At 33.5% G+C, this 26906-nt stretch overlaps 1 protein-coding gene across 1 annotated transcript in view; it reads right to left on the minus strand.

Moving 5' to 3' along the window:
- LOC136033019 (protein wntless-like) overlaps positions 1-26906 on the minus strand; it is a 49692-nt gene that overhangs the window by 419 nt on the left and 22367 nt on the right. Inside the window, exons 6-12 of the mRNA XM_065713559.1 lie at positions 21386-21510; positions 19865-20020; positions 16146-16323; positions 13623-13756; positions 6635-6796; positions 3386-3613; positions 1745-1895 (exon numbers count right to left, since the gene is read on the minus strand). Of these exons, the coding sequence (XP_065569631.1) occupies positions 1745-1895; positions 3386-3613; positions 6635-6796; positions 13623-13756; positions 16146-16323; positions 19865-20020; positions 21386-21510 (1134 nt within the window). The remainder of the gene's footprint in view (positions 1-1744; positions 1896-3385; positions 3614-6634; positions 6797-13622; positions 13757-16145; positions 16324-19864; positions 20021-21385; positions 21511-26906) is intronic.

Below are 26906 nucleotides of genomic sequence, written 5' to 3' on the forward strand. Positions count from 1 at the left end.
CATATGATAAGTTTAAACCCACTGGTAAAACAGTCACGTGGTAGGCAACAATAGGGAAGTGTTGACACAAAAAAAAATGTCCTGACTCTTTTGATAAGTTTGTAATTTTTTTTACTCCCCCTTCCCCCCATAGAAAAAAGAAAATAAAAAAAGGTCTTGACGAGTTAAAAGCTTTAATTTTGACGTAAACACTCAAAGAAAGAATTCTAATTAAAAGTCTGATAGAGGCTTAAACATTATAAGATATTTGAAATTAGAATGGGACGTGTCATAGAGTCAGGTAGACTTTGTACCGGTGATACGTTTTAATACCCTTGGGTGTCAGTGGCTCCCGTTATAGTTGTTGTTGAGTTTGTTCGATTTATTTTCTTCAAAAAAAGGGAAATATTCAGGCTGCGACCCAGTCTTTCAGTATCTGAACTTATAATATGAAGTGGGATCATTACAATCTAAAGTTATAAATCACGCAGAGCGTAAATAATTAGGGCAGCTTTCTGAATAGATAAATTTTAGTTAAGGTTCGATAAGGCTATAATGCAACTTATGAAATTTTCCAAGAGATACACCATTATAAAGACTTCGAGGAGTTCAAAGCTTTAATTTTAATGTAAGTACTCAAGAAAAGAATTCGGATTGAAAGTCTGAGACAATTTAGAGGCTAAAAATTCTGTTCGGATGTTAAACCGTGGTCATCTTTATTGACGAGGGGCTTGTGCTTTTTCCTAGTCGGAATACCTATCATTCGTTTTTGATATTTTTTTACTCTAATACAAGGAATTTGTCTACATCTTTTGTTTCCGGTTCATTTGAGGGTAAGGAAATTTGTCTCTGTGCAGTTACGCAGCGACTACAAATAAAACTCTGTCAGAATGGAGTGGCTTCTTAAGTATTCTAGTAAATAGTAGCTGCAATAATATCATTCCGGAAAGTTAGGAAAAGATTTATAGTACTAATTAGGTTTTATAAGATCATAGGGTGAATTTTGATCCGAAACGATTGACAAGGATAGAGTGCAGATAGCTTTTCGGTAAACTGCAAATTATGTTTTGGTCTTGAGAAGGCATGGGGGTTGTCAGCCCTACTCATGTTAGTTTCTGCTCATGTTCAGTTTCAATAATAGTATTGAGATCGCTTCCTTTTTCAACTTTGTGTTAAAAGCCAAAAATAAAATATACCGAGTTGATTTTCTTTTGCAACAGCTGAAAAGAAACTGAAAAGAAAAAACTCTCTGGAACTTTTACTCCGACTCAGGTTCATGCAACAGGGGTATTTCTAATTTTTTTTAGATAAGCATCGAAATATTCTGAAAAGCCTAACTGAACAAGTAGTCACATTGAGTAGGAAGTTGTGCTGACAGGCAATGATTGTTCTGGGTTTTCCAACTAATTAAAACATATTTTATCCTGTACTGAGGAAATTCGATGGAAGCCAGAATTGAAAGCATTTAGTTATATTCTTCGAACTTTTCTGTTTCTAAAAGTGTTTTATTTTTACTTCTAGAACTCTAGTAAAATTTCAGATGTGTCACTCTTCGGATTTTAAATTTACGGTTACGCATTTATACTTTAAAAATAGCTATATCTGCATATACAAGTGCTTAATTGACATTGGGCCAATTGATGGAATTTTGAATTAAAAATTTGCACTTCCCGAGGAAAATTTTGATCTCACTAGCAATACAATTTACTAGGAAAAAATCTTACACATATTTATGCTACATTTATGTACATGAAAGTCTACATACCAGATTCAGAGGGCCACCTCTTGTGTGATGGCGCATATAAACAAAGAAGCGCAATAATGTAAACATTGCACATTCCGTAGACGCCAGTAAAGAAGGCCGATGTATATTCCAGTTCTATATTTTCGTCCCATTTCCATTTGCCTTCTGATACCTAAAGTAAAGAGAAACGGACTATTTGACAAATGCAAACCATTGCATAACACTGCTCAACAAGTTATTGATTCTGAAAATGTGATCATATCTTCCAATCCATGTCGTAAGGACACAAGAACATTTTTATGTTCTTCTTCTTTGGGAACAGCACAAAAGGTCACAGCTATTGGATACTCCTCTAATAGAAATAAATTATTAGAACAAACACTGAGTTGTTCCTTTTAGAACATGTAGCCTCCTCAGATAGCCCATGACTTTGGCCTTGGCCTCACCAATATAGTTTCACATCATCTCCCTCTGCTTACTACGAACGGAAGCTCAGGTCATGAGCCCTTGCAAATAAAGTGCTTGGTCATTCGGCCTTCGATACATTAAATTTACTTTAACAAAAATTGGAAAAAAGACCCTGTTCAATTTATTTTTGGATAAAATTTGCACTTAAAATTAAAGCATGTAAGGAACAATAGGTTAAACAGGAATAAATGATGAATAAAAATTAATAATTTTCATTTGTGCATTAAAACATCCATGGATCAGCAAAGCAACTACAATTGAATGGGACATAACACTTTTTTTTCTTAAATCAAATGTTCCCAATAACTAACAAACTTTTTTTTTCTAGAAACATCATACTTTTTTTTTGATTTTCTTGAGCTACAACCAAAACTCGTTTAGCATCACATCCCCAAGTCAATACTGTTCTGGGCCCTCAACTAAAAAAAGTACTTGGAAGACCTCACTTGACAAGAAAAGGTAATTACAGGATAGTTACGAAAAACTAAACAAATAGCCAATGGTCCAGCATTTAATTGTGCTCCAAGATTTCCCCTTTCCGATCACTATAAAAGTTGAAAACAATTTGAAGTTCAAATAAAAAAGGAGCAGCTAGGCTTTGGATAATTTTAGAATAAAAATAATGGTCCAGGTTTTTAGTAAAACAAAAATTTTTAGTTCAAAATAATAGGATTTTTTTTCAAGAAAGGGATTTCAAGTTATCGTACCTTGAAACATCCTCAGTTTCCAGATTGTTCTATATCTGCCAAGAATAAGCTTTCTCAATAAATTATCATCACAGCAATATTCGTAATACGTATGGAATTAATTTTTGAATAATTGACAATGTTAATGCATATATAAATTATATAATTCATAACAATATTCAAATGTCAAATGTTCCCATAGGTCTTTCTACTTTGAGAGACCATACAGCTTCAAATTTTGGTTTGTATAGCTTTGTTTGAGAATTTTTCTGAAGTACACCAGCCAGCATCTATAGAATAAGAAAAATGTGTGATTTCTAATTTTAAAATATCCTCTGCTCCATTGTACAATCAAAGAGATTTCAATTTTGAGAACTCACACCTCACCAAGGTTTGGTTTGCGTAGCTTTCATTTAGAATTTCTTTTAATAGAGAAAGGTAAACTCGTCGATCTATGCCAGTGATTACTCACGGCTGTCGCCTTGAATATTATAAGCTACAATCATACCTGTCCAAGGATAAATCCCGCAATAGTCATTCCAGAGCAAACGATGGTTGCCAACATCAACACTTTGAATCTGTACATAACGCCTTCGTAAAAAAGTCGTCGAGCCATTGACATAGTCGGAAGAGCGTTGCGCTTTGCACCAATGTTTCGGAACACGCGAAATACCATATAGCACAGGAAAACAAAATAAAGGCCAGCACAAACACCAGCAATAATGACGAAGGCCAGCTGCAAAACAAAACAATAAGCTATTACAAAAGGAAGAAATTACAAAAAGTACATTTCAGTAAGAAATTACAAAAAGTACGTTTCAGTAAGAAATTACAAAAAGTACGTTTCAGTATGCTTGGGCCTTAGAGATCGCACTGCCAACTCCCAGATGCCAAGATTACCTATACACCGTAATCCGAAGCATAAAAAAATGATGGCCAGCAAGGATAACTGATACCACGTTGGTTTTAATTGACTTCCGTCCAAATTAGCCCTTTTGAGTTTGAAAGGTGTCAACGTTTAAAAAACAGAGTCAGGAAAATGATTTTAGCCACGGCAGATGAAATCCAGGTAAGTTAAGACTAATCGGATAAGTAAGAAATGTGATGCTGGAACACCCTCTAAATATACAAGAAAGAAAAGATAAAATCCTAAATAAACTAAACCGTGCTAAATAAAATGGTTTTTCTTGATAAACCTTAACATTTAGATTACTAGGTTAATTGACTCATTAGTATATTTGAAAAGAAGAAAGAGAAAAACGTCGTTTACAATAAACAGTGCAGTAGAAGTGCTCCACGCGGGAGGAGAGGAGAAATCTGTGGTAGGGTGTCATTTGAGATAAAATACGGGGTCACATATTATAACTAAGCTACAAACTGGAAAATTAAGATTACATAAGAAAACTTTTGTCTCGATTTTCTTTTATATGCAATACAACTTGTTAATTTGGTGGAGGAAAACCTCCATTAATGTTTGTCTATATACTGAATCAAACGCCTGTTCTAAATCTATAAATCCAAGAACTGAAGCGGTTTGATTATTCAGACATTTCAAGACAACAGATCTAACGGCGAAAATATGGTTAACGGTTTCTCGTCCTTTTCTTCTCTTTGAACTCTACCTACACTTACCTAAATTTTACCATTTAGTCTAATAAGTATCCTCATGCTAAGTATTTTGCTTGCTATAGGAATCAACCTAATGTCTCTTTGTTTAAAATAGTCACTCTTATAATCTTTCTTACAAAGGTATTTAATAGAAGCTTTCTTAAAATTACCAAGTACTTCCCCTCAGAGAAAAATAATCATAATCTTAAATAAGTTATATCTAACTTTAAAATCCATAGTTCAAAAACTTATTTATCGTGCAGTTAGCACCTGACACATTATTATTTTTTGATCCTTTTAGTGATCCATTTTTAAATCCTTTCTTAATCTTTTCTTACTTCCAAATTGTGGAAAATTTCTTTTTCTTTTTTTTCTATTCGGAACTAGCAAAAGAACAAAATTGCTACCCTGATTTGAAATTCCAAAAAATACCGACCTAGATGCCGAAGACTCGATTTTAGTGATAGCTATCTAGGACATTCGAATCATCAACAAACCTAAAAGGTAGCTATACCTTCCCATTTGATATCATATTCTCCTATACGCTTTGCCGCGTTCCTTATAAAACAGACCATCAAAGAAACCATAAATACAGGGCTAGGATATAACTCTGCTTGACTTCTCATTCTACACTGAACAAAATATTGACTTTATTCTCTACCTTAACTCGAGAAACATTTTCTCGTACATAGCACAAATCAAGTTTAGTGTACATCTGGTATACCGTACAAAGATCAGACCTTCATTAAAGCTTATCTGTCAGCTGGATCAAATGCCTGTTCACAATAGATATATCTGAGGAGTGAAGAGATCTGATGACTCCGACATTTCTCAACTATTAATCTAAAAATGAACATTTGGTCGATTCTTACATTAAAACTTTAACAGCATTATCTCTACTTCCTACCAAAATAAAGCTACCGACTTTATAGTTACTATATTATTATCATCACCTTCATTATAAAGGAGCTTAACCAAAGTTGTTTTTTTTCTAAAATCTCTACGTACTTCTTATGTAAAGAATAATATTCAATCATATCCGTTATTGTTATCTTTAATCTCGAAAGCGCTATATTTCAAAAATTAATTTACCGTACTTTCAGTACCTCAGCCCTGATATTTTTCAATCTTTTAACGTCATCTTCATCTCCTCCTTACTAAATAAATTTTAATTCTCTTCTAATTCACCAAATCATCTCACAATTCCCTATATCACTTCCTACAACCCTTTCATGATCTTAACACAATTACAAAATGTTCATCCATCCCTCCTTAGCATTTTGTTTATCACTCATTGAGACCCCTTCCTGTTTTTAACTGGGAAAAATCTTGACTGATAATTTCCTCTCAAATGCTAAACATGCCAATGGTATATTCACAAAATGTCGTCCCATCCCACTACATCTTCCAGATCCTCAGCAATTTTATCTGATGCCTCCGTTTTACGCCTTCTTCACTTTTAATGCCTTCTTCTTTAATGCCTTCTTCACTTCCTATACTTTCCTATTGTTTTCGAAACGCGATAACTTCTATTATAAAACCTATATGTTTTCTAACAAACTTCAAGCCTTTTCGTAAAGTAGCTACCTACTACTTCACAAAACTATTTTCCACAAATCATTAAATTCATTTTCTACATCATCAAATTCTAAACCCTCCAAATTCACATCCAACTGTTAGGACACTTTTCTATAACTCTCATCTTGAAGTTTATTAACGTAACAATTAACAGGTAAGGCACTTTCCCTAAATTCTTGCTATAAATTCGAAGCAAGACCAAATAATAACCAAGGACCGGAAAGAAACTTTGGGGGCAACGAACCGCTTTTCGGGAAGATAAATTTCTTCTTCCTAATATCCTCAAATATACTAACAATATTTCAAGTAGGCTACAATTATATTTCAGCTACTTAATGAAATGACAGAAATCTCATTATATTAAACCAACCACAAAAACATAAAAGATTACATTTTCCCTTGTCTCTTTCGCGTGCAGTATGCACAAATTAAAGTTGTTTCCAACAAAATACTCAGAGAATGCAAGCATTACAAAACCAGATGCTTCTTTTGTCAAAAAAATTATATATATATGATCAGAACCGAGTGGCTCTAAAAGTTTGTTTATACTTGTAAACAGGAAAACACTTACAGCTATTTTGGCCTCGGATTCTTTGGACCAGATTGAATAGAATGGATTTGAAAGCTGAACACCTCTTTCACACATGTCGAACAAAAACATGCATAGACAGCCAACACCTACAGAGGACAGATGTTTTCGATACTTCCACAGACGATTCCGATCAGGATCATCCTTAGGAAAGAAGAAAACGTAGACAATAATTGTAATCGTCGAACTTTTTCTTTTTAATAAAAACGGTTCGATTTGTTTTCTCAAGCATAAACATTTCTTTTAAACATAAAAAATGCATTAATTTCCAGTGCACAAAGCCTTAGATTTCAAGACTTTAGAATTTAGAGCTCTAAAACAAAAAAAAGAACTATCATCCTTCCAAGATTCATACCTCATGATATGAATCTCATGATTATGATTTTCTAATGGCTTTTTATGAAGCCCCAAGTTAAAATGAATCATGACAGTATTTAAGAAAGAGGAAAACTAAACATTATTCTAACAAAAGAAAACAGTAAACGACAACAATAGTAAATCCAGCGTAAAACAAATGGCGGCATACTATTCTTGATGACTTCTCTTAATTATTATATTTCGGGCATTTTAGCCCTCATTTTTCATTCCTTCTTATTCAGCCACAGATAAGTAATATATATATATATATATATATATATATACGTCAACTAGAATATATTGTTTTTAAGTCAACTAGAATATAAATATATGATGGATAAGAATAATCCAAATAATTTAAAACATGTTTTGTCAAATAATAAAAGATATTTGGATGATATTTTGGTCTTAAATTGTAAGGATTTCATTGATATTTCTAAAAATATATATCCATCAGAGCTTGCTCTTGAATCTAGTCATGGCGCTGGTCATGAAGATCATTTCTTAGATTTAAATGTTAATATTTGTGATAATAATAAATTAAGTTTTAAAATGTATAATAAAACGGATGATTTTGATTTTGAAGTGATTAGTTTCCCATTCCCTGAAAGTAATATACACTCAAATATCACATATTCTGCGTTTTTCTCACAGTTACTTCGTTATGCAAGGATTTGTAGTAATTATATTGATTTTAAAAATAGACGTAAAATCTTAAGCCAAAAATTGATATCAAGAAGTTTTTCTGCAAATAAATTAACTTGGCAATTTAAAAAATTTAGTTTTCATTATAACGAACTTTTAAATAAATATCAAAAGAATTATCTGGAAATACTTAAAGAAATTTTCAACTAATTTCGGAGGTTCGACAAATGATGATGCAGCGCCATTTATTTTGAATTGTGTTTCTAATAGAGCGGATTTTTTAAAAAATAGCCACATGGTAAAGATGAATTCTATAATTGTTTAGTTCATTAATTTTTTTTTTTTTTGCAATGAGTTAATATTTGTGATTTGGTAAATTTTATCATATTTAGTTTACCTATTGTTGCTAAAAAGAGGGATATATTAACAGGATAAGCTTGTTTTGGTGTTACTTGGTTGTTTTACATTTGCTGTTTTTTTTTTTTTCATAGGCATGTATTTTGGGGGTGATACCTGACACGGGGATGCCATGGATATTCTGTGGTAGCCACAACACTAGGCGGGGTAGAGAATTTAAAGTGGCGAAACCCTATAGGCCAGTGTATTCTCCTGATGAGCCCTTGTGTTGGGTTGTTGCCTCTGAATTATTTGTCTTTATTATTTTTTCTATTGTTTGGTAAATGACGACTTATACTTATTGACGACATGACTGCCTGTCCATGGATTATTCTTTATGGTTGATTGTGTTTGGCTATGCTGTTTGACCTATGTGATTGTATGGATGAGTAGGGCTAAGGCCTCATTCAAGTGCTGGTCTATATTAATCCCTAATTTAGGAAAACAGTCTTCCTTTTCTCCTTCTGTCTCTTTTTTTTTTTTTTTATGTGTTTGTGCTGTTGCATTGGTGATTTCTTTTTTCATGATCATATATATATATATATATATATATATATATATATATATATATATATATATATATATATATATATGATCATATATATATATATATATATATATATATATATAGTAACTGCAGCTTACATATAATAAAGATTTCAAGAATTTTTTTGCTATTTTACTCTGATTCGTTGCGATTCTCGACTTCGGTTGTCTTCTAACAAAAGATTCCTGTGATTTATCGTGAGACTAGTTGTTACATGTCTTCTAACCTCATATTTCTTTGTGCTTCATTTTCGTTCATCATTACTTTAAATCTTTTTCCCATGCCCTTTGCTTTAGCTGATAGGATTGGTCTTGTCGCGTTCGTTAGTCCAGGTAGGCCCGTGCAGGCCCGGCGGGACACCAGACAAAGTCTCGGTGCCCCCATGCTTTTCTAAAGTAATAACGCCCTTTACTCCAAAAAACCACAATTATACAAATATATACTTCAGTATTTTAATTTTCAATGTCTAATAAATTAATTTTAAGAGAGCTCGCCTATGGGTGGATGTAATGTACATGAAATTTGAAGTATTCGTTATTTATATTCCTTGCCTTAACAGGAAAACAAACGGAATTAACTATTATTTTAATGGCAGGTTGGCAGCCTGGTAGGCTCTGCTGTCAAAATGTTGACTTGCGTTAATTATTATGGGCTCGGGATTCTCAAGTAATCTGTGTGGAGAAACAACGCGGTTGTCGCTCCCTCTAAATGGGTTCGGCCGCCACTGTTACAACTTCACATTTTCCGTTTTGTTAACAATTCAGCAGACGAGCACTCCCTGTTCTATAGCACAGTTAGTTCAGGTTTTTGTGCTGGATTAGACGATTGGCGACATGTACATCAAAGAATAGAAGAGAACGAAGCCTTCAAAGCACATTAAGAGTCCGTCACTTTGTTACATTGTTAGCGGCAAGAAAATAGGCGACAATGACAATCAATATATATACAAGCCTTCAGCATAGCCAAGCCAAGGCCAGACCTCGAAATCGGCTAAATAGTTGCTTTTTTTCGTTCGTAAAACTGGTACATTGACATTCCTGGACATAAAACGATCTAAATAGGTTACAATTTTCAGTTAGAATTCGTATCTTTTACCGGGCGGTTGTATCGAACCCATGATGACGCAATGATATCAAGAAGGAGGCTAACATTGTCTACGGTTATAAGACAAGCGACAATGAGAATCCACATATAGAAGCCTGCCACGTAGCCACGCCGGGGCTCGGCGCCACAGCCGTCAGACTTCCGGTACTCTTATGTCTCTAAACGAGTGATAAATATATATTTATGTATTTTTTTTCTCGAAAACGGGTCTTTTTTGTTTTTGGAAAATTGGCAAGATAGGTTTTTTTTGGCCTAAGAAACGATCTAGGGAGGTCACGAGTTTGAGAAAATTCGTTAAGAGCCTTAATTTGGCAAAAAAATTCATTTGAGTGACATCATATTTGTATATATTTTAGGAGCATAAATTACGTCATTTCCCACCAGGAGTGGCCTATCGCATGTAAAATTACAAAAGATGACATGCCTCCAAACAGCTAAGGAAAAAGGCATGGAACAAGAATCAGCAGAAATCACGTTGAATTGTATACGAAAACATTGCACAACGAAATCTGTAGTTAGAAAACAAATTAAAATTTCAATAGAATGATGGAACTTATTATTTTACGTGTCTGAGTATTTGAACGATGAACAGGAAGGGGAACTGGTTTTTAGTATCAATGACACGTGCAAAACTACGCACGGTTACAAATGACGCTGAACAGCTAAAGAGAAAGGCTAGGAATAAAAACAGCAAAAATCGCATTGAATTGTAAACGAAAATCTGGCTTAAAACTGAAGAATTACACGATATTTATACTATTACTTAATTTAGAAACTTAAAAAATAACTTTTTGGGATCTATGACGTCATGCGGAATCACACATGATTCTAAATGAATTCGAACAGCTAAAGCAAAGGCATGGAAAAAGCGCAAACGAGATATACAGCTGGAAGACATTTGCCAATAAACATGTGTCACTAGCTTCAAAACACGTTCCCGGTTTAAACCTATCATTACACAGTCGGAGTAATTTTGGACAGAGCAAATTTAGGATCTTCATTACCATCGTATTTTTTCGCTCCTTTGAACAAGAACTGTTAGCCACACTCGCCCCTTTCAGATTCAAAATCCACTAGTTACATACGTTCACCAAATCCAGCACTTATTTTTTACATTAATAATCGTATTTCATAAAAATCAGAATAATGCAAAAAAAGTGACAAAAAAATCTGCTATCGAATACAAAATAATCAAAAAAAGCTAATATGATTTATCTCATTAAGATGTTATTAAGCACCAGAAAATCTTTGAGCTATTTTGAACTGAACGACGTATTAAAATCGAAAGAAGCAACGCACCTTTTTAATGTACGTTTCTGCAAAATGGAAGATCCTTTCTTTTTCGACGTCGACCATAGAGTCAATGATTTTACATGAGCACAATTGACGATTTTTTTTACGAGAGAAAAACAAATAAGACAGGCAGGGTTGAACTGTCCAGAGCGTATGTCTGCAACCTCAGGACTAATGAATAAAATTCAGTTCAAAACAACTCAACAAAATCCTCACTGATAAACAAGTAAGTTTAAATTAAAATCACATACCTGGATCTATGACGAATAATTGGCAACACCAACCATGAAATGAAAGAAATAAGAGTTACAGGTGTTAAACCAAACATTTAACAAATTTGAAAGTGATAATAGTGAAAAGAGAATAATCTAAAAAAGAAAGAGAGGAAGAAAAAGAAAGAGAGCCGATTTCCTCTATTGATATAACAACGAAAAGGTACTTCAGAGTGTCTTTACGAGGATACAAAATATCAACGAGGAAAATGATAAACAGAAGTAATTCCACTCTCTCTCTCTCTCTCTCTCTCTCTCTCTCTCTCTCTCTCTCTCTCTCTCTCTCTCTCTCTCTCTCTCTCTCTCTCTCTCTCTCTCTCTCTCTCTCTCTCTCTCTCTCTCTCTCTCTCTCTCTCTCCCTATAAAGTGATATTAACTAGATTAAGTGTTTGAATACATTTAATGCAAGAAAACGATAAACGTCCAATACACAGTAGGGCTCATAAAGTTGGGTGTAAAATAATACAGTGTTACTGGGTGTAATAATAATACTGTAAAATAATGCAATCAACAATAATACTTCTGGGTGTAAAGCAATGATACTTTGAGAAGTTCTATACTAAAGCAATAAAAAAGAAAATACCCCCCCCCCTCATGAAGGCTATGTGGATAAATAGATAAATACAGAAAAAAAAATAAGATTTACAGAAAACCTACTAACAATAAAAGATTTTTGTCGTTTTTCTCCGGTCATGCTCGCCAAGTAAAAATTGGTTTAATCATATCCTTAACTGACCGCATTTTTAGAATTTGTTCTCCAAAATTCATTGAGGAGGAATTATTGTTATTAAGAGATTTTAATAAGTAACCATTATCCGGGTTGGTTAATTGACGAGACTTTTTCGAAAAGAAGAAAAAAAATTTCTAGAATGTTCTGACGATATTCTGGAAACAACAGAAAAGAAAGATATTTTTTGTTCTCCACCATTCCAGGTTTGAGTGAAAAACTTAAAAGAATTTTACAAAATTATGGCTAAAAGGTAGATTTAAGAGGTAGTAATACTTTGGCTAGTTTTTTAAATTCTGGAAAGGATCGGACTTCCGTAGAGCAACAAAGTGGGGTTTATGAAATCCCATGTACTTGTGGAAGCTTTTATATGGGACGTACTAACCAGAATTTAAAAACGAGATTGCTACAACATCATAATTCTATTTCATCGTCTTTAAAGCAAAATACCAAACCTGAAGATTTCACGTCGGCCCTCTCGGAACATATCTTTAATTTTCCAAATCATTTTATTTTGTTTGAAAATGTTTCTTTGATTTCTAGGGACCAAGGTTTAAAGCAAATTTTCAGGGAAACAATCGAAATTAAAAAAATTCTATTCAAGAATAATTCCATAAACAGAGATACAGGTGAATTTGGATTGAACTCAATTTATGCTAATTTACTGAGGTCAAATAAAGTAAATATCACCTCACACTAAGAGCTATGACCTCTGTCCACGTAATATGTCAGATAATTCTAATGAACCAGAACCGAAAAGGTCAAAGGGATTTGCCTCCGCTGTTGCATTGAAAAAAATAAGAGCAATAAACTATATGTAATTAGTTTATTAGATATAAATTTTGTTTATTTTTATTCATGTCTTTTAGTTTTACTGCTGATGATGAACAATGTATATGTGTTCGAAATATCCAGTTAAATAATTTTATATCTATTCACTGTCAATAAAAAGGTATCATCCCTATTTTGAACTGTTTTACTTTTGCAAATTAGTTTGAGAATACCCAAATATCTCCGTCTGAAGTCTATCCTTCAGCCTACACTTATTTCAAATTAACTGATATAAAAAGTAATTGAACAAATATCACGTTCACAATTGATAGAAGGAAGTTGTTACATTGAAGAACGTCAATGAGCAAAAGGAGGAGGTAAAGTCAAGAGAGTTTCTGAAAAGTTGCCTAAAAAAAATTCCCTTTAAAATGCAATAGTTAATACAGAATTCCCTTATAAGAGAAAAGAGACTATTCAAGAAAAAGAAAGAAATTGAAAAAAGTAATACTATAGGATGATTGTTGCATAAAGCAAATAATTTGAGATAGAAAACGTTAACATATTAAAAATTCTTAGTGAAAAGTATAAGAGAAACAAACTATATCTTTCGGCACAATCTTCCTTCACACAACCATTATTACAATTCCTCTTCAAAAGGGATTATAGAAATGTATTTACTTTTTTATACCACCCAAAAGGAATCTTGAGCTGTATTTTTTCCATAGTGGTTGCAGCGGTAGCTGCAACCTAGCAAAAGACGAACATAATAAGAACTGCGAGAATTCTTTTTAATTGTTTTACTTACCTTACTTTGCCATGAACGAGTTAAATCTTAAAAGTAACAAAAAAGAGTATAACACTCACCATCAGATGTTCACCAGCGAATACCAGCCAAAATGAAAGAAGTATGACATAAAAAATTCCTTGTCTAATATCTCCAATTAGAAGCATATATGGCATGTCAAAAGCTAGTGTGAAGTATTCCAATGGCACTGAAATAAACAAACCAGCTGTTGAAGCACGAAAACACGAAGAAAATTTAAGTTTAGAGTGCATAAAAAAAGAAGCTAGATGCTGATGTGAATTTAGCCTCTGTTTGAAATTTGAGAAGATTTTTATGGAAAAAGTAGAGTATTAATACAAAAATGAATGCAGACTTACTAGTAGTATAACAAATGTTACCTCTATTCTCCCTCCTATCAGATTGGTCCATCGACCTACCCCGAGAAAGAATGGTCTAGGAATGAGCTTATTTATATTTTAACTCCGTGATAAATTAGTCAAAGCGACAAATTTGAACGAGTTTGGTTCATTTTTTTTACTTTACCTAGAAGCAGATATAACAAACTAAAATATAAGCCGGCTTGAAAAAATTTTGATGAAAAGCCAAGCTTACTACACTTACTATAATTCACAAAGAATTTAGGACCTTTATAAAAAAAATTTCAACAGTTCTCTTACTAGCCGCGCCGGCTCTCTGCCTAGCAAAAAGCGTGCTAGATATTCGACCTGTCTGCCTCCTTGTCGACCTTTTCGCGCGATCTTTTTTGTCTGAATTGTTTTAATAGCTTGTTCATCCTTTAGCCGTCCATAATCTGTTTGACTCAGTACTTCTAATGCTACGCATTCTACTATCTGGACACTGTTGGCCTAACTGTCTCACTAATCCTCTGCTCCTTTCTGAAGCGCAGGAATCAGACTCCCTCGTTCTTTCGATTGCTTACCATTTCCTGTTTGAACAGTTTTCCGTCTATAAGTTCCTTTTTACCATTATATGAGCTGATATAATCTGGTTCCCCCTTTTTAGGTTTGGAGTAGGAGGTCAATGTGAACCTCCCTCCACCTTCAAATATGATTTCGTCTCCCTCTCATTATGATTTTAGCTTACACAAGAGATGATTTTATAGTGAGCAGAGCCTTTCAGGTAAAATTTCACCACCTTCACTCCTCAAGTCAAATTAAGCCAATTCAAACAGACAAGCACACAAGAGTTTTTTTTAGGATGGGGTGCATGTTAATCAAAGTGGTAAAAAATGTTGGTTCCTTTGAAAATTATAGGGACACATGGAAAAATGTGTCTACAGACCCTGGTGTAAGAATGAATGACACCGGCCTTTGTGGCCTACCCTAAACAATTCGTCCCTTTTTATTAGAGCTAAACTTTCAAACTTGATTATCTGTCTCGTAATCAATAAATTAAAAAACAATGATATTTAAAATAATAACAAAGAGCAACGATAAAACTTAAAACAAACTTGAATTATTATAAAAAAAAAATAATAATTAAAAAAATAAATATTTAATAATTCAAAAAAACTTAGATTACTAAAACAAACTTAAATGGGGCAATTACTGTTCCTCTGCCCCTTTTTAAGTTAAAGTAATTCTTCTATAAAAGCATTTGTAAAGCAAAATATATAACCAGCAGAAAACAAAAATGATTTTATTTTGCCATTGCCTTTCAGGAGATATTAACGGAATATGAAACCAAGGAATTCCAAATTTTTAGGAGGAGGGGGCACTTCTGAAAGTTTTAAGACACTTCCCGACTCTTCTCACATCTGTGCAAGTAAGCGTACGTAGGTAGCGTAATCCTCCGTTTTACATCTAAACATTTCCACGATAAGAGAGCTATTACAGCCTACACACCCATGTAGCACGACTAGTAGAATTGATTCCTCCAGTGAGGGGAAGGAAGGGGGTAAATTCAACCCTAGCCCTCTATCTTGATCTGAGTAACATATGGGAAGTTGTGTAATTTTGGTCGAAAATACACTTTTTAATTCCCTCCTCTTAAGACAAATATACTGACATACCCCTAATATCTGGTGCACAATTATGCAAAATTGCATATCAGAAACCAAAGCCTCAAATTTATCCACAAAGTCCAATAAAACCTTAAAATGACGGTTTATGACCATCTAGAACTGTAAAAACTCTTCAACTTGTATGGACTGCGCATGCTTAAGGAGAAATGTGCTATTGTGCTGCAGTGTGGCCTCTGGAACCGGAAGGTTTTATGAACAGTTTTTTTGTAGTTTTACACGATTGGCTGTCTCTCAAGTTTAGCTAGGTAGTATTTTAGGCGTATCCGGCACATGGCTCTGGTATGACCCTTAACAAAAAGCTTTAAGCAATAAGCACGTGAAACTGAATGCATTAAGAATGCATGAGACAAAAATCGCGCAAAAAAACCTGTTATTTAATAGGACATAAGCTAATTTGCGATTGGTTATAGTGGTGTTAGTGGCACAATAGTTGCATTTCGCTTAAAGCATATTCAAATTGGTCACGACAAACCAATTCATAACTTCTGCTCTCTTTGTGGTTTGGCCAGAAATTAAAAATGTAAAAAAACAAAACAACATCAATACTACATACGGTTTAAAAAAGAGAGAGCAATGCCGACAGCTAGCAGCATCCTTTCTAATAAGGCTGATTCCCGAGATAGCATGAGAACCCGTCTCCAATACCAAACCGTCACACCAACCGACAGCGGGAAGAAAAACGTCTTCAAAGATATCCACACTTTTGTGAAACCACCATTCTGATTAATAGCCTGTAAAGAGATGCTGTCTCAACGAAAGCAAAGGAATTTTGCAACTGACTTTTGTATTCGCAACAGACCTGGCTTTTGGAAGATCCATTCGTAGCAGGTTCAGTTTTGGGAAATGAACTAGAAACAGTTTCAAGTTTTGATTCCAGTCTTGAGACATCTTAAACCAGAAAGAATTAATGTCAGTGTTCGTAGTTGCTTCTCAAGCTTGTTAAAACTGCTTCATACTTTTGACAAAAAAAAAAAAAAATATTGATAGCGAATAAGAAGTAAAACGTCAAAGCTCTATCTCCTGGAACATATATTTCTAAGGTAGTCACGACTGCCCTCTCAAAAGCTTGTTTGATGCTCTTCCAAGGTAAACTTGGATTCTTTTTGAGCACTGGAAGAATTTAAGAAATAGCTAATTTTTAGAAATAGAATCTAAGAATAAGAATTTAAGAAATACTTTAACTGGTTGTCGCTAATTTCAAAGAATTTGAATTTCTAAATGGGTAGTAGATTCAACAAAGGTATTTGGTTCCGAAATTTTACTTGTGGATATGGAGACAATTTGGACATTTCTTAAAAATCGGAGGCATTTTCTAGAATCGAAGCTGGCCTCTGTATTCATCTGAAGACTAGGGTTTCCTTTATCATTTATACAGGATAGTTCTACATCTTTATTAGTTCGTTTGACCTCACATGATTGAAATGAATTATTCGCTTCAGACGTTACTTTGTCATCCTAGCTTCAGAGATTGATTTGACTTTTTTTCATTTCCACTGAATGTTACATTACAAACATGCTAATTTAAAAATATTTTTAAACAACAAAACCTTAAAGAAAAGCTTTTTTCTCGCTGGGTAAACAGAAAACTTTTCAAACAACACGATGGGAAAATATCAAACACTTAGAAATTTGACAGGGAGTGGACTCAGAATTTCTGTGGTTGGATGCCCGAGATTCCTCAGCAGATTCTTAGCCAATCAACATAACTTAGCTTTAAAATACCAAAACGTAGAAAAATGGAACTTTAATAATATTCTTTGATTGTAGAAGCTCATGGGACTTCCTTGCATATCCGGTAAGAAATGCGCAATGTCGCAGAGATGTTTCGAAAATACTGGTTACAATTTGGTCACAACCTACTTCACAATACTTACTTTCAGGAGGGGGGAGGAGGACGGCTTACAGAATTATATGATATTACTATTATAATTATAGGCTTACAGAATTATAATTCAGCAAAAAAAAAAGACTTGCCTTCCTCCTGTAAAATACAAATTGCATGCATTCCTTTCAGATCATCCGCAGGAAACTCGAAGGATATTGTTTGTTAATTCAGCGAAAATGATTCCCCTAGGTGTTATGGGACCATACCTGAACACAGGAGAGGGAGAAATCTCCCTCGCATAGATCCAAGGAAATCACTCTTAAATTGAAAACCACAGCCCGAACTTTTTTATATTTTGACCCTAATGCACCCTACAGAATTCTCTGCCCCCCCCCCTCTCTCACATACACCTAAAGCTCGGGACTATTTGCAATTATGTTATAGAAGAATAAAAATGGTTGTTGACCCCTTTGATTATAGTAATAACTTCAACTTGAAAAACAAGCCCAAACAAAATTATCTAGTATGCTCATTAAACTGAGTACAAACAAAATTACAAACAAACAAGTACAAACAAAATTATCTAGTATGCTCATCAAACTGAATCATCAATTCTGATTATTAAATCGCAGTAGTTTTGCAAGAAAAATAAGCTGGATAGATTAAGATACTAACTTTCCAATTGAATAAGAAAGTGAATCGAAAGAAAATGCAATGACATGTACAGAGTGAACATTGCAACGTACAGCTGCAAAGATGGACATGATTTTAGGCTAGGACTAAGAAAAAAAAAACTCATTTCGAGTCCATCAACTGATGAAGGGTTGGGGTTTTCCAACAACAAGGAATTAGGGATACAGACAGGCATAGATCATCTCCATCAGTATTATCGATATATTGCCAAGATATAAGAGATGCCCAAATACTTGTTTCAACAAATTAGATTTTGATGCGATTCAACTTCCCTTCCTTTATTCATACGTAAAAGGTTTGTACTATAATTTTAATGTCATAGCTAAAACGCTTGACTCTTCTATCAGAATATTTTCAACACTTGTAAGCAAAAAGAGGGAGACGAACTTAACTTGGATTGCATACTCTTGTTTATTACGAAATGGGGAGAAAAAGATGAATGAGCATCTGCAAAAAAAATGGATTGAGCTGAGATCAGTAGAACCTTTTTTTTTCTTTTTTGGAAGGCAGCTTTGAAAATTACTGACATTCCCTGAAAGTATTCAAACGAAGTAAATAAAAGAGTCCTTACATGAAATACACATTTCAGTTTTGATGCGATCAAGAGAAATATAAGCTGTTTTATAAATCAATGTAAATATCGAATAAAGAACACCCACTTCTTGTAAATTACTTCAGGGAAATAATAGGCAGTTTAATTTAACAACATAAGGTGTACCGTGCTTAAAACCGTGAAATATGCACAGAATAGGGTTTAATTTGAAGAAATAGATTATGTTTTTGTTTCTGACTCACACGTCAAGATTACCCCCTCCCGAAAGAAAGAAAAATTTCAGTATTCCTTGATTAACTGGTTTAAAGAACGGATAGATTCATAGCCTTTCTATCTATTCTGAAAGACAAAACCCATAATTACAAGATTTTGTCCTACCAATGAACTGTGGAAAATTAGTAAGAGTAATACAACGTCCAAAATTCAAGATGGACGATCGTTGTAGCAGTAGCCGAAAGATAGTTAACTCAATCTGAGAAAGGAACATTGGAGAGATTTAACTTTGTTTGCAAGACTAGATAGGCGCCCATACACGTTTCAGCTCTAAAATCCTGTCGGACAGACAGCTCCTGTTCATTCAACTGTCTTAAAGTGCTACTGTCCGTTCTGGAATGTGATTTTCTTCGTTGCTGCCAAAAATAGTCTTAAATAAAGCCTTGGAACACGACAATGGAGCGGTTGAACATGTTCTTTGCCCCATTCTAAATTTATAGTTACAACACAATCTAAACCAACATGATCCTGAAATAACGTAGGACGTGTAAATCATTAAATAAGCTCCATCAATTCCAAAAACTTTGAAAATTAATGAAAAGCACATTTTGATTTCTCAAAACTTTTGAAAAATTCCAAATCAGGGAACTCGATCTTTTAGCATATTACACTTCTACATGTTTCTGCGCATCACTGGGTGTTTTCGGTTGAAAATCATTATGCCATCCAAATCGACTTAAAATATTAAAAAAAAGGAAGGTGACTAGTAGCTTGCAAATCAGCTTCACAAGATGTAAAAATGCATTGATTGGGATTGCAATAGAACAAACAAACGTTAGTTTGATGTTATTTTCCTATTTTTTAAACTGAACAATTTTGAAACCACTAAAATTTTGCCAAAAAATAAAATTAGAAACACTCTTGCGCAAATCACCAAAAAAAAAAAACACAAATCATAAACATGAACTGGAAAATGTTGTTTACTTACCACGAGCCACAAATCTTTAATAGCACCCAAATTTTTGTTCGTGTCTCTATCTTCATACACAGGCAAACGAAGGTTTAACAAATAAAAGTCGTGATGAAGTGAACCCAGTTCAAATAAAGGAAGGAGATCACACTTGTAATAATAGTCTTCAATTTTCTAAAAAAGAGAGAAAAAACGATTCTAACATCGCTAGATTATGTTTTGATTGGCAAACACGTGCCTATGAAACGCTAGAAAAGTACAGAGGAGGCTCAGAACTACCTTTGGTCGTCTAAAAAACCCGTCCGTTGCAAAACTAGTCGGCGTGTAAATGCGACTTTAAATATACTACACAGAACACAATTTAGATAATAGAAAGATGGATAGAGGAGAGTGAGAAATCTAGAATCGCTCCTTCTAAGCACTTGGAGTAGGCAAGAGCAATCAACACCAAGAGAGTGAGAGAGAGAAAATAAGAGAGTGAAACAGAAAAAAAGAAAGTAAGCAGAGGTAAAAAGCGGGGAGAGTAGGGTGATGCAATTGCCTTCTAGATTTTGAAAATATCGTGTTATTTTTTAATTTATTTTTTTTATTTTAAATTTATAAAAAAAAATTTTTAATTTTTTATAATTTAAATTTATTTATTTTTTATTAATATTTTTTTTATTAATTTTTTTTTAATTTAAAAAACCAGTATAAACAAAAATGGCCTTCCTATAATTTGAAATATACCTTTTTGTCGTACTTTCATAATAAAATTGACAAAAATCCTCTCCTTCCCTTCTCAAAACACATATTTTCGTAAATTGGCATCAAGGTGAGAAGTAGAACCGTCAAAACCCCCAGAAAAAAAGAGGAATTAGAGAAAACTTATGTTACCTCAGACAACAAAAACAGGATATATATACATACATACATACATACATATATATATATATATATATATATATATATATATATATATATATATATATATATATATATATATATATATATATATATATATATATATATATATATATATATATATATATATATATATATATATATATATATATATATATATCATGCGTCGTTGTCATTCAAAAGAAAGGAAATTTAAGAAAACAAAACAAGAAATTTCCCCCCCCCAGAAAACTCCTCCTGAAAAATTTCCCCCGCAGATAACTCCTCCCGAAAAATTTCCCCCTGCAGAAACTCCTCCTCCGCGGAAAATTCTCCACACAGAAAATACTCCCACCTGTTAAAAACCATCGTGTTTTTATTAAATTAAAAATTCCACTCCTCCCATCTACCCTCCCTAAAAAATTTTCCCCATATGTACAATAATAACCCATTTCTAAATTTAAGAACTAAGACCTTGTTAGGATCTAATTAAGACCTTGAAAATTACGTTAGGATTATTATTATGTTATTCGTCAAGCGTTGTTGGATAATTAATATCCAGAATATGTTAAGAATGTGAACGAAAGAAACTGTCGAGTTTTTTCGTTAAGGGATGTCGAATTTCAGTCACCAAAAAGTATTAAGAAGCATGATTACCTGATCAATAGTACAGTCTAAGATTCGTTGTTCAGTGGAGCCAGCATAGAACTTCCAGTCTCCAGCAGCATCGCCTTGATTACTATATCCAAGCTTGGCTTCGATTGTCATCGTCGGTCGTTGCTCTAAAATATGCAGTTAAACTCTGATAATTACATTTAAAATTTCAGTGCTTGAGGTATTTTGACATTTTGCACTTTTTTTTTCAAAAGTAAGACAACTCGAAAAGACTGCTTCCAGAAGGCAAGAAAAACTTAAGGGATATTACTGTATTTGTCATTAGTATGGATTTATCAGTTGTGACTTAGTCCTATTATGTATTTGGAATCCGTAAGAAAAAAGAAATGGGATTTGTTTAAGAACCTTCTGAAATAGCTGCTACATTTCTGTCCTAAGGCTCAAATGCTTAAAATGTAAAAACTGATATTTTGACCCCTACATAAGTAAAATCTCGATTGCGCTTTTCTTTCGAAAAAGATTTGAAAAAAATAAACTTCCTTTCTTTGATTTAGATATACATCATTATTTGGAAAGGTTTTATGTCAAATTTAAATTTGTCCCCGGTAATCACTGAGAAGGGGAGGAGCTTAAACAGTCAAAACTTGACAATTTTTGACTTGTTATAATTTCGTCATATTTTCAGTGTTTACTCAGTGATCACTTTCGAACCCTTTCTGGTTTGCTCAGCTTGTTCGTTGATTTCCCATACTAATTTACTTAGCCTCTTGAATGGTCATGATTTGTATTTTGATTTCTATTAACTTCTTTTATCGTGCAAATATTCAATACGCAACAATGTATGATAGATGCCATTTGAAATTTCGAATCTTTCCTTTCCTTCAGGAGGCATGTAAATCCTCAGAAAATCTTGTTTTCATCTTTCTTCTTAATTTTGACTAACAGTGATTCCAGGGCCTACCAATGCTGACTTTTTACCTGAAACTCAGTCAATGATTAACACAACAGATTGTTTAGGGGCGGGATAGTTTTAAAAAAAAACGTAGATAACCAAAGGTTAATAATTTTCCTCTCTTTTATTGCGGAAACAGATCCTGGACAGATGCCAACGGTAAATTCACGAGATGTAGATATGACCTTAACATAGATCAGATTAAACATTTTTTTGTGCAACTTTCATATCTACTAATTGGTTTGCTTTGAATCCAATTATACTCTTAAAATGGTTTCAGCTATAAAATCTACTATCTATTTTATCACATAGACAGCGCAATAGCGCTGACTAGGTAAAGAGCGATGTGGGTACAATGTATTACTATTATTATTTTTTGTATTAAACCAGGGCATTTTGCATAGAGGGAGTTGTCGCAAAAACTTCCAAAGGTACTCATTTGTTGGAAACCGCAACGTCTACTGCCTTTTTTAATAGCCGAAAGTGATTGGAGGGCAACCAGCCCCTTTCCCCATGCCAGTCTTTTCACTTAATACATCCAATCAAAATTTTGAGATAGCCATTTCGTTCAGTGTAGTTGAAAGGTCCAGCCCCCCCCCCCCTCTCACGGCCTATTTTCCCCATATACGTCTAATAGTAATTTTGAGATATCCATTTGCCCAAAAACAGTCCAAAGATCACATAAAAAGGCCTTTGGGGTCGAAACAACACCCGAGAGTCTGGGGACAAGGGTTATAAGTAATGGGCCAGGGCATATTCGGTTTTACGGAAGAGATGGTTGTGTGAACTTTAGAGGAGGCTCATTTGATTGGAAGTTTGAAGTTACAGTTCCCTTTTAAGAGTCAAAAGTGATGGGAGGCATAAAGTCCCCTTCCCCCTTCCTGAAACCCATTTTCCCCCAAACCCATCTGATAAAAATTGTGTTATAGTCATTTTGTTCATAATAGTCCAAAGAGCATATTAAAACGCCTTTAGATTGAACACTACCCTTCAGAGCCCAGGGGCAAGGGTTATAAGTTATGCCCGAGGCATATAAGGTTGTTACGCAGCGGGTGGTCGTATTAACTTCGGATCAGATGGGGTTCATTTGACTGGAAGTCGGAAGATCTAGTGCCGTTTTTACGAGTCAAAAGTAAATGGAGGGCAACCAGCCCCTCCCTCATAAGCCTATCATTCCCAGAAAGATATCCGATCAAAGTTTTAAAAGAACTATTTTGTTCAGCATTGTTGAAAGATCCAGTAATTAAGTCTTTGGGGATTTCAACCTCCCACAGTCCTTAGATCAAAGGCTGCAAGTTAGGCAATTCGTTCATTATTTACGTGTAGCGTATGTTGTTGAGAAAGGAATGCATTGTTGAACTTTACTTTCCAGAAAGACGAAGGGCATTCAGGTGGGCCTTTCAGAGAATGTCGGTTGTTGTTGACCAAAAATAAAATAACGTTATGTACATATTGAGAAAAAGGTGTGACTAACGAAGAACCGGGTGTATTAATTTGGAACTTTCAGGAAATGATAAGGGAGAAGACTAAAAAGGGAATATTCGCATGCTACTACAACAGCTACCAACACTGCTACTACTACTACTACTACTACTACCACACTACTCCATTTGCAATATTGAGGGAAATTTTGAACTAAATCAAAAGACGCTAAGTGAATGTATATTGTCAAAAGAGTGTATCTCAAGAATTGATTTGGGTGTTGGAACCTTCAGATAATGTTAAAAGGGGAAAATCCTCTGACCAAATGGCAATATTGTGCACACTACTACTAATACTCTTATCACTGCTACTACTACTACTACTACTTCTATTGTAACTACTTGTAAAGGCAAAATATTAACACTACTCCTGATACTAGTACTACCGCTATTACTATTAATACTACAACTAGTAATACAAATACTACTACTGTGACCAATATTACAACTATGCCTAAGGATGTGGGGGTGAAATTTTCAAGAACTGTGGGGAGAGGAAGGTGATCTTAATCACAAACAAGCCGTCTGTATGCAGGTTTTCAAAAGGGCGTAACAGCAGTATCTTAGTAACAGTTTTGTGCCTGAAGTTGAAACTAACAGGGCTTGTTGTGGAGGACGTTGAACTAACCAAAAGAAAATATTTGCATCTTAATTCTCTGCTTCTACTCATACTACTACTGCTAGTACTATTTCTACTACTGTCGCTAAAGCTAAGACTACCACTATCAATTTTACTTCTACTACTACTATGCTGCTATTAAAACCAAGGGTATTAAGGCAAAAAACTTGGGAAAAATTCAAACTGTATCAAACTAAATTGTATGGGAACTAAACACCTTTTTGACTTTAATAAATAACTGGCAAAAAAACAACAGAGGTGAAACTCAATGGGACTGCAGCCAGTAGAGAGAAAAGATGAAAGACTAAAAACAACGCGGATGTTTCGCCTGTATGCAAACTAGGCGTCCTCAGCACAAGAGAAACACAGATAATAAAAAAAAAACACAAAAAACACTAAACTAAAAACAAATAAAACCACCACTAATATTAATAAATACAATTGTCACAATTGATCCACGTAGGGAAAAGAACTGTTCCACGTGGATCAATTGCGACAATTGTATTTATTAATATTGGTGGTGGTTTTATATGTTTTTAGTTTAGTGTTTGTTCTTTTACCTCTCTTTGTTGTGTTTTTTTTTGTTATGGCTGACCAGTTTGGATTAAGAACTTTCATAAATAAGTGGTTTTTTACTTTTTTTACTTTAATAAATAAGGAAGCCTTATTATGCTAATATTTATTCCTCAAAGCTTAATTTATCCAAGAGAAATTTAATCAAACTTTTCTGGATTGTTAAGAATAATACAACTCTTGAATATAATTTTAAAGTAATATGTAATACAATTTGCATTCTAACTAAAACGAAATTTATTTCAAAAAAGAAAAAGTTTGATAAAATTGGTAATAAGGATAACAGATTATATTTACCTATTAATTTTACTTGTAAGGAGATTGAAGATATTAATTTACCGGAAATTTTAAATCAGCGGGATGTGAAACAGGCCCTTCCTAGTAATTTGAATTACAATGATAGTCCAGTTTTAACTTATAAATTTTCAAAAACTATTGGGCAAATTATTTTTAATTATAATTTAATACTTAAAAAATTAGATAGTGATATAAATTGGAAACCGGTTTGTAACTGTAAGCAACTTGGCCCATTTGTAAATCCCACTTACAAACATGTTATAACAGGGGACTTGTCAATAATAAAGCAAGATGATCTTCAAATTATAATGAATAAAGGGGCTAATTTCCGTCTTTCTCATCATCTGAAACCATCGAGTGTTCTTGATGGCTTGGAAAATGATTTTGATTTATTTATTGATAAGTGGTGTAAAAAAGAATAAAAATAAAGAGAGTTTTCAAAGTTGGAAGAATTTAATTATTAGTAGAATACGAAATAAAATATATTCTAACTTAAAAAATAGTAACACTAAGATTAAACAAGCAATTGCTAATCTACAGAATGAATTTGTAATTGTGCCAGTGGATAAAGCTAATAATAATTTTGCCATAATTTGTCAGAAGCTGTACTGTGATATTTTAAAAAGGGAGTTATGCACAAGTAATGTTTACGAAAAGGTAAATTTAGAGGATGAGAATTTAATTGAAAAGATTGAAGAAATACTTTTTAAAAATTTCAATATTAAAATAAATGACAATGATAAAAAGTTCCCTTTCCTATATTGGACTGTAAAATTTCATAAGAATCCCCCTAAACCACGGTTTATTGCTGGAGCAGCTAAATGTCCAACCCACATTGTTGCTACTGACCTCTCTTTTATTTTAAAGGAAATTATAAATAAACTTAAAACCTATTGTTCTGGTATTAAAAATTTTTCGAATTTTAATCCATATTGGAGTGTTAATAATTCACTGCAGGTGATAGATTCTTTAACAATGGTTTCAGCTAAAAGAATTGGGTCTTTCGATTTTGCGACAATGTATACTAATTTATCACTTAATGTAGTGTTAGATAATTTAAAAACTGTTATCAAGAAATCTTTCCTCTTATCTAGTAAAAGGTTCTTAAAAATAGACACTTATAATAAAAAAGCTATATGGACAAATTGCTTTAAGACTACAGTTAACTTGAGATGTTACAGCTTGGATATGATTTTTGAGTTATTAGAATTTGTTTTATACAATACTTATATAAGATTTGGTGGTGATATGTACAAGCAAATCGTGGGAATTCCCATGGGGGGGGGAATGCCAGCCCATTTATAGCTGACTTGTTTTTAAGTCAACTAGAATATAAATATATGATGGATAAGAATAATCCAAATAATTTAAAACATGTTTTGTCAAATAATAAAAGATATCTAGATGATATTTTGGTCTTAAATTGTAAGGATTTCATTGATATTTCTAAAAATATATATCCATCAGAGCTTACTCTTGAACCTAGTCATGGCGCTGGTCATGAAGATTATTTCTTAGATTTAAATATTAATATTTCTGATAATAATAAATTAAGTTTTAAAATGTATAATAAAACGAATGATTTTGATTTTGAAGTGATTAGTTTCCCATTCCCTGAAAGTAATATACACTCAAATATCA

This window comes from Artemia franciscana, chromosome 11 (genome assembly GCF_032884065.1).
Source record: "Artemia franciscana chromosome 11, ASM3288406v1, whole genome shotgun sequence".
Lineage (NCBI taxonomy): Eukaryota > Metazoa > Arthropoda > Branchiopoda > Anostraca > Artemiidae > Artemia > Artemia franciscana.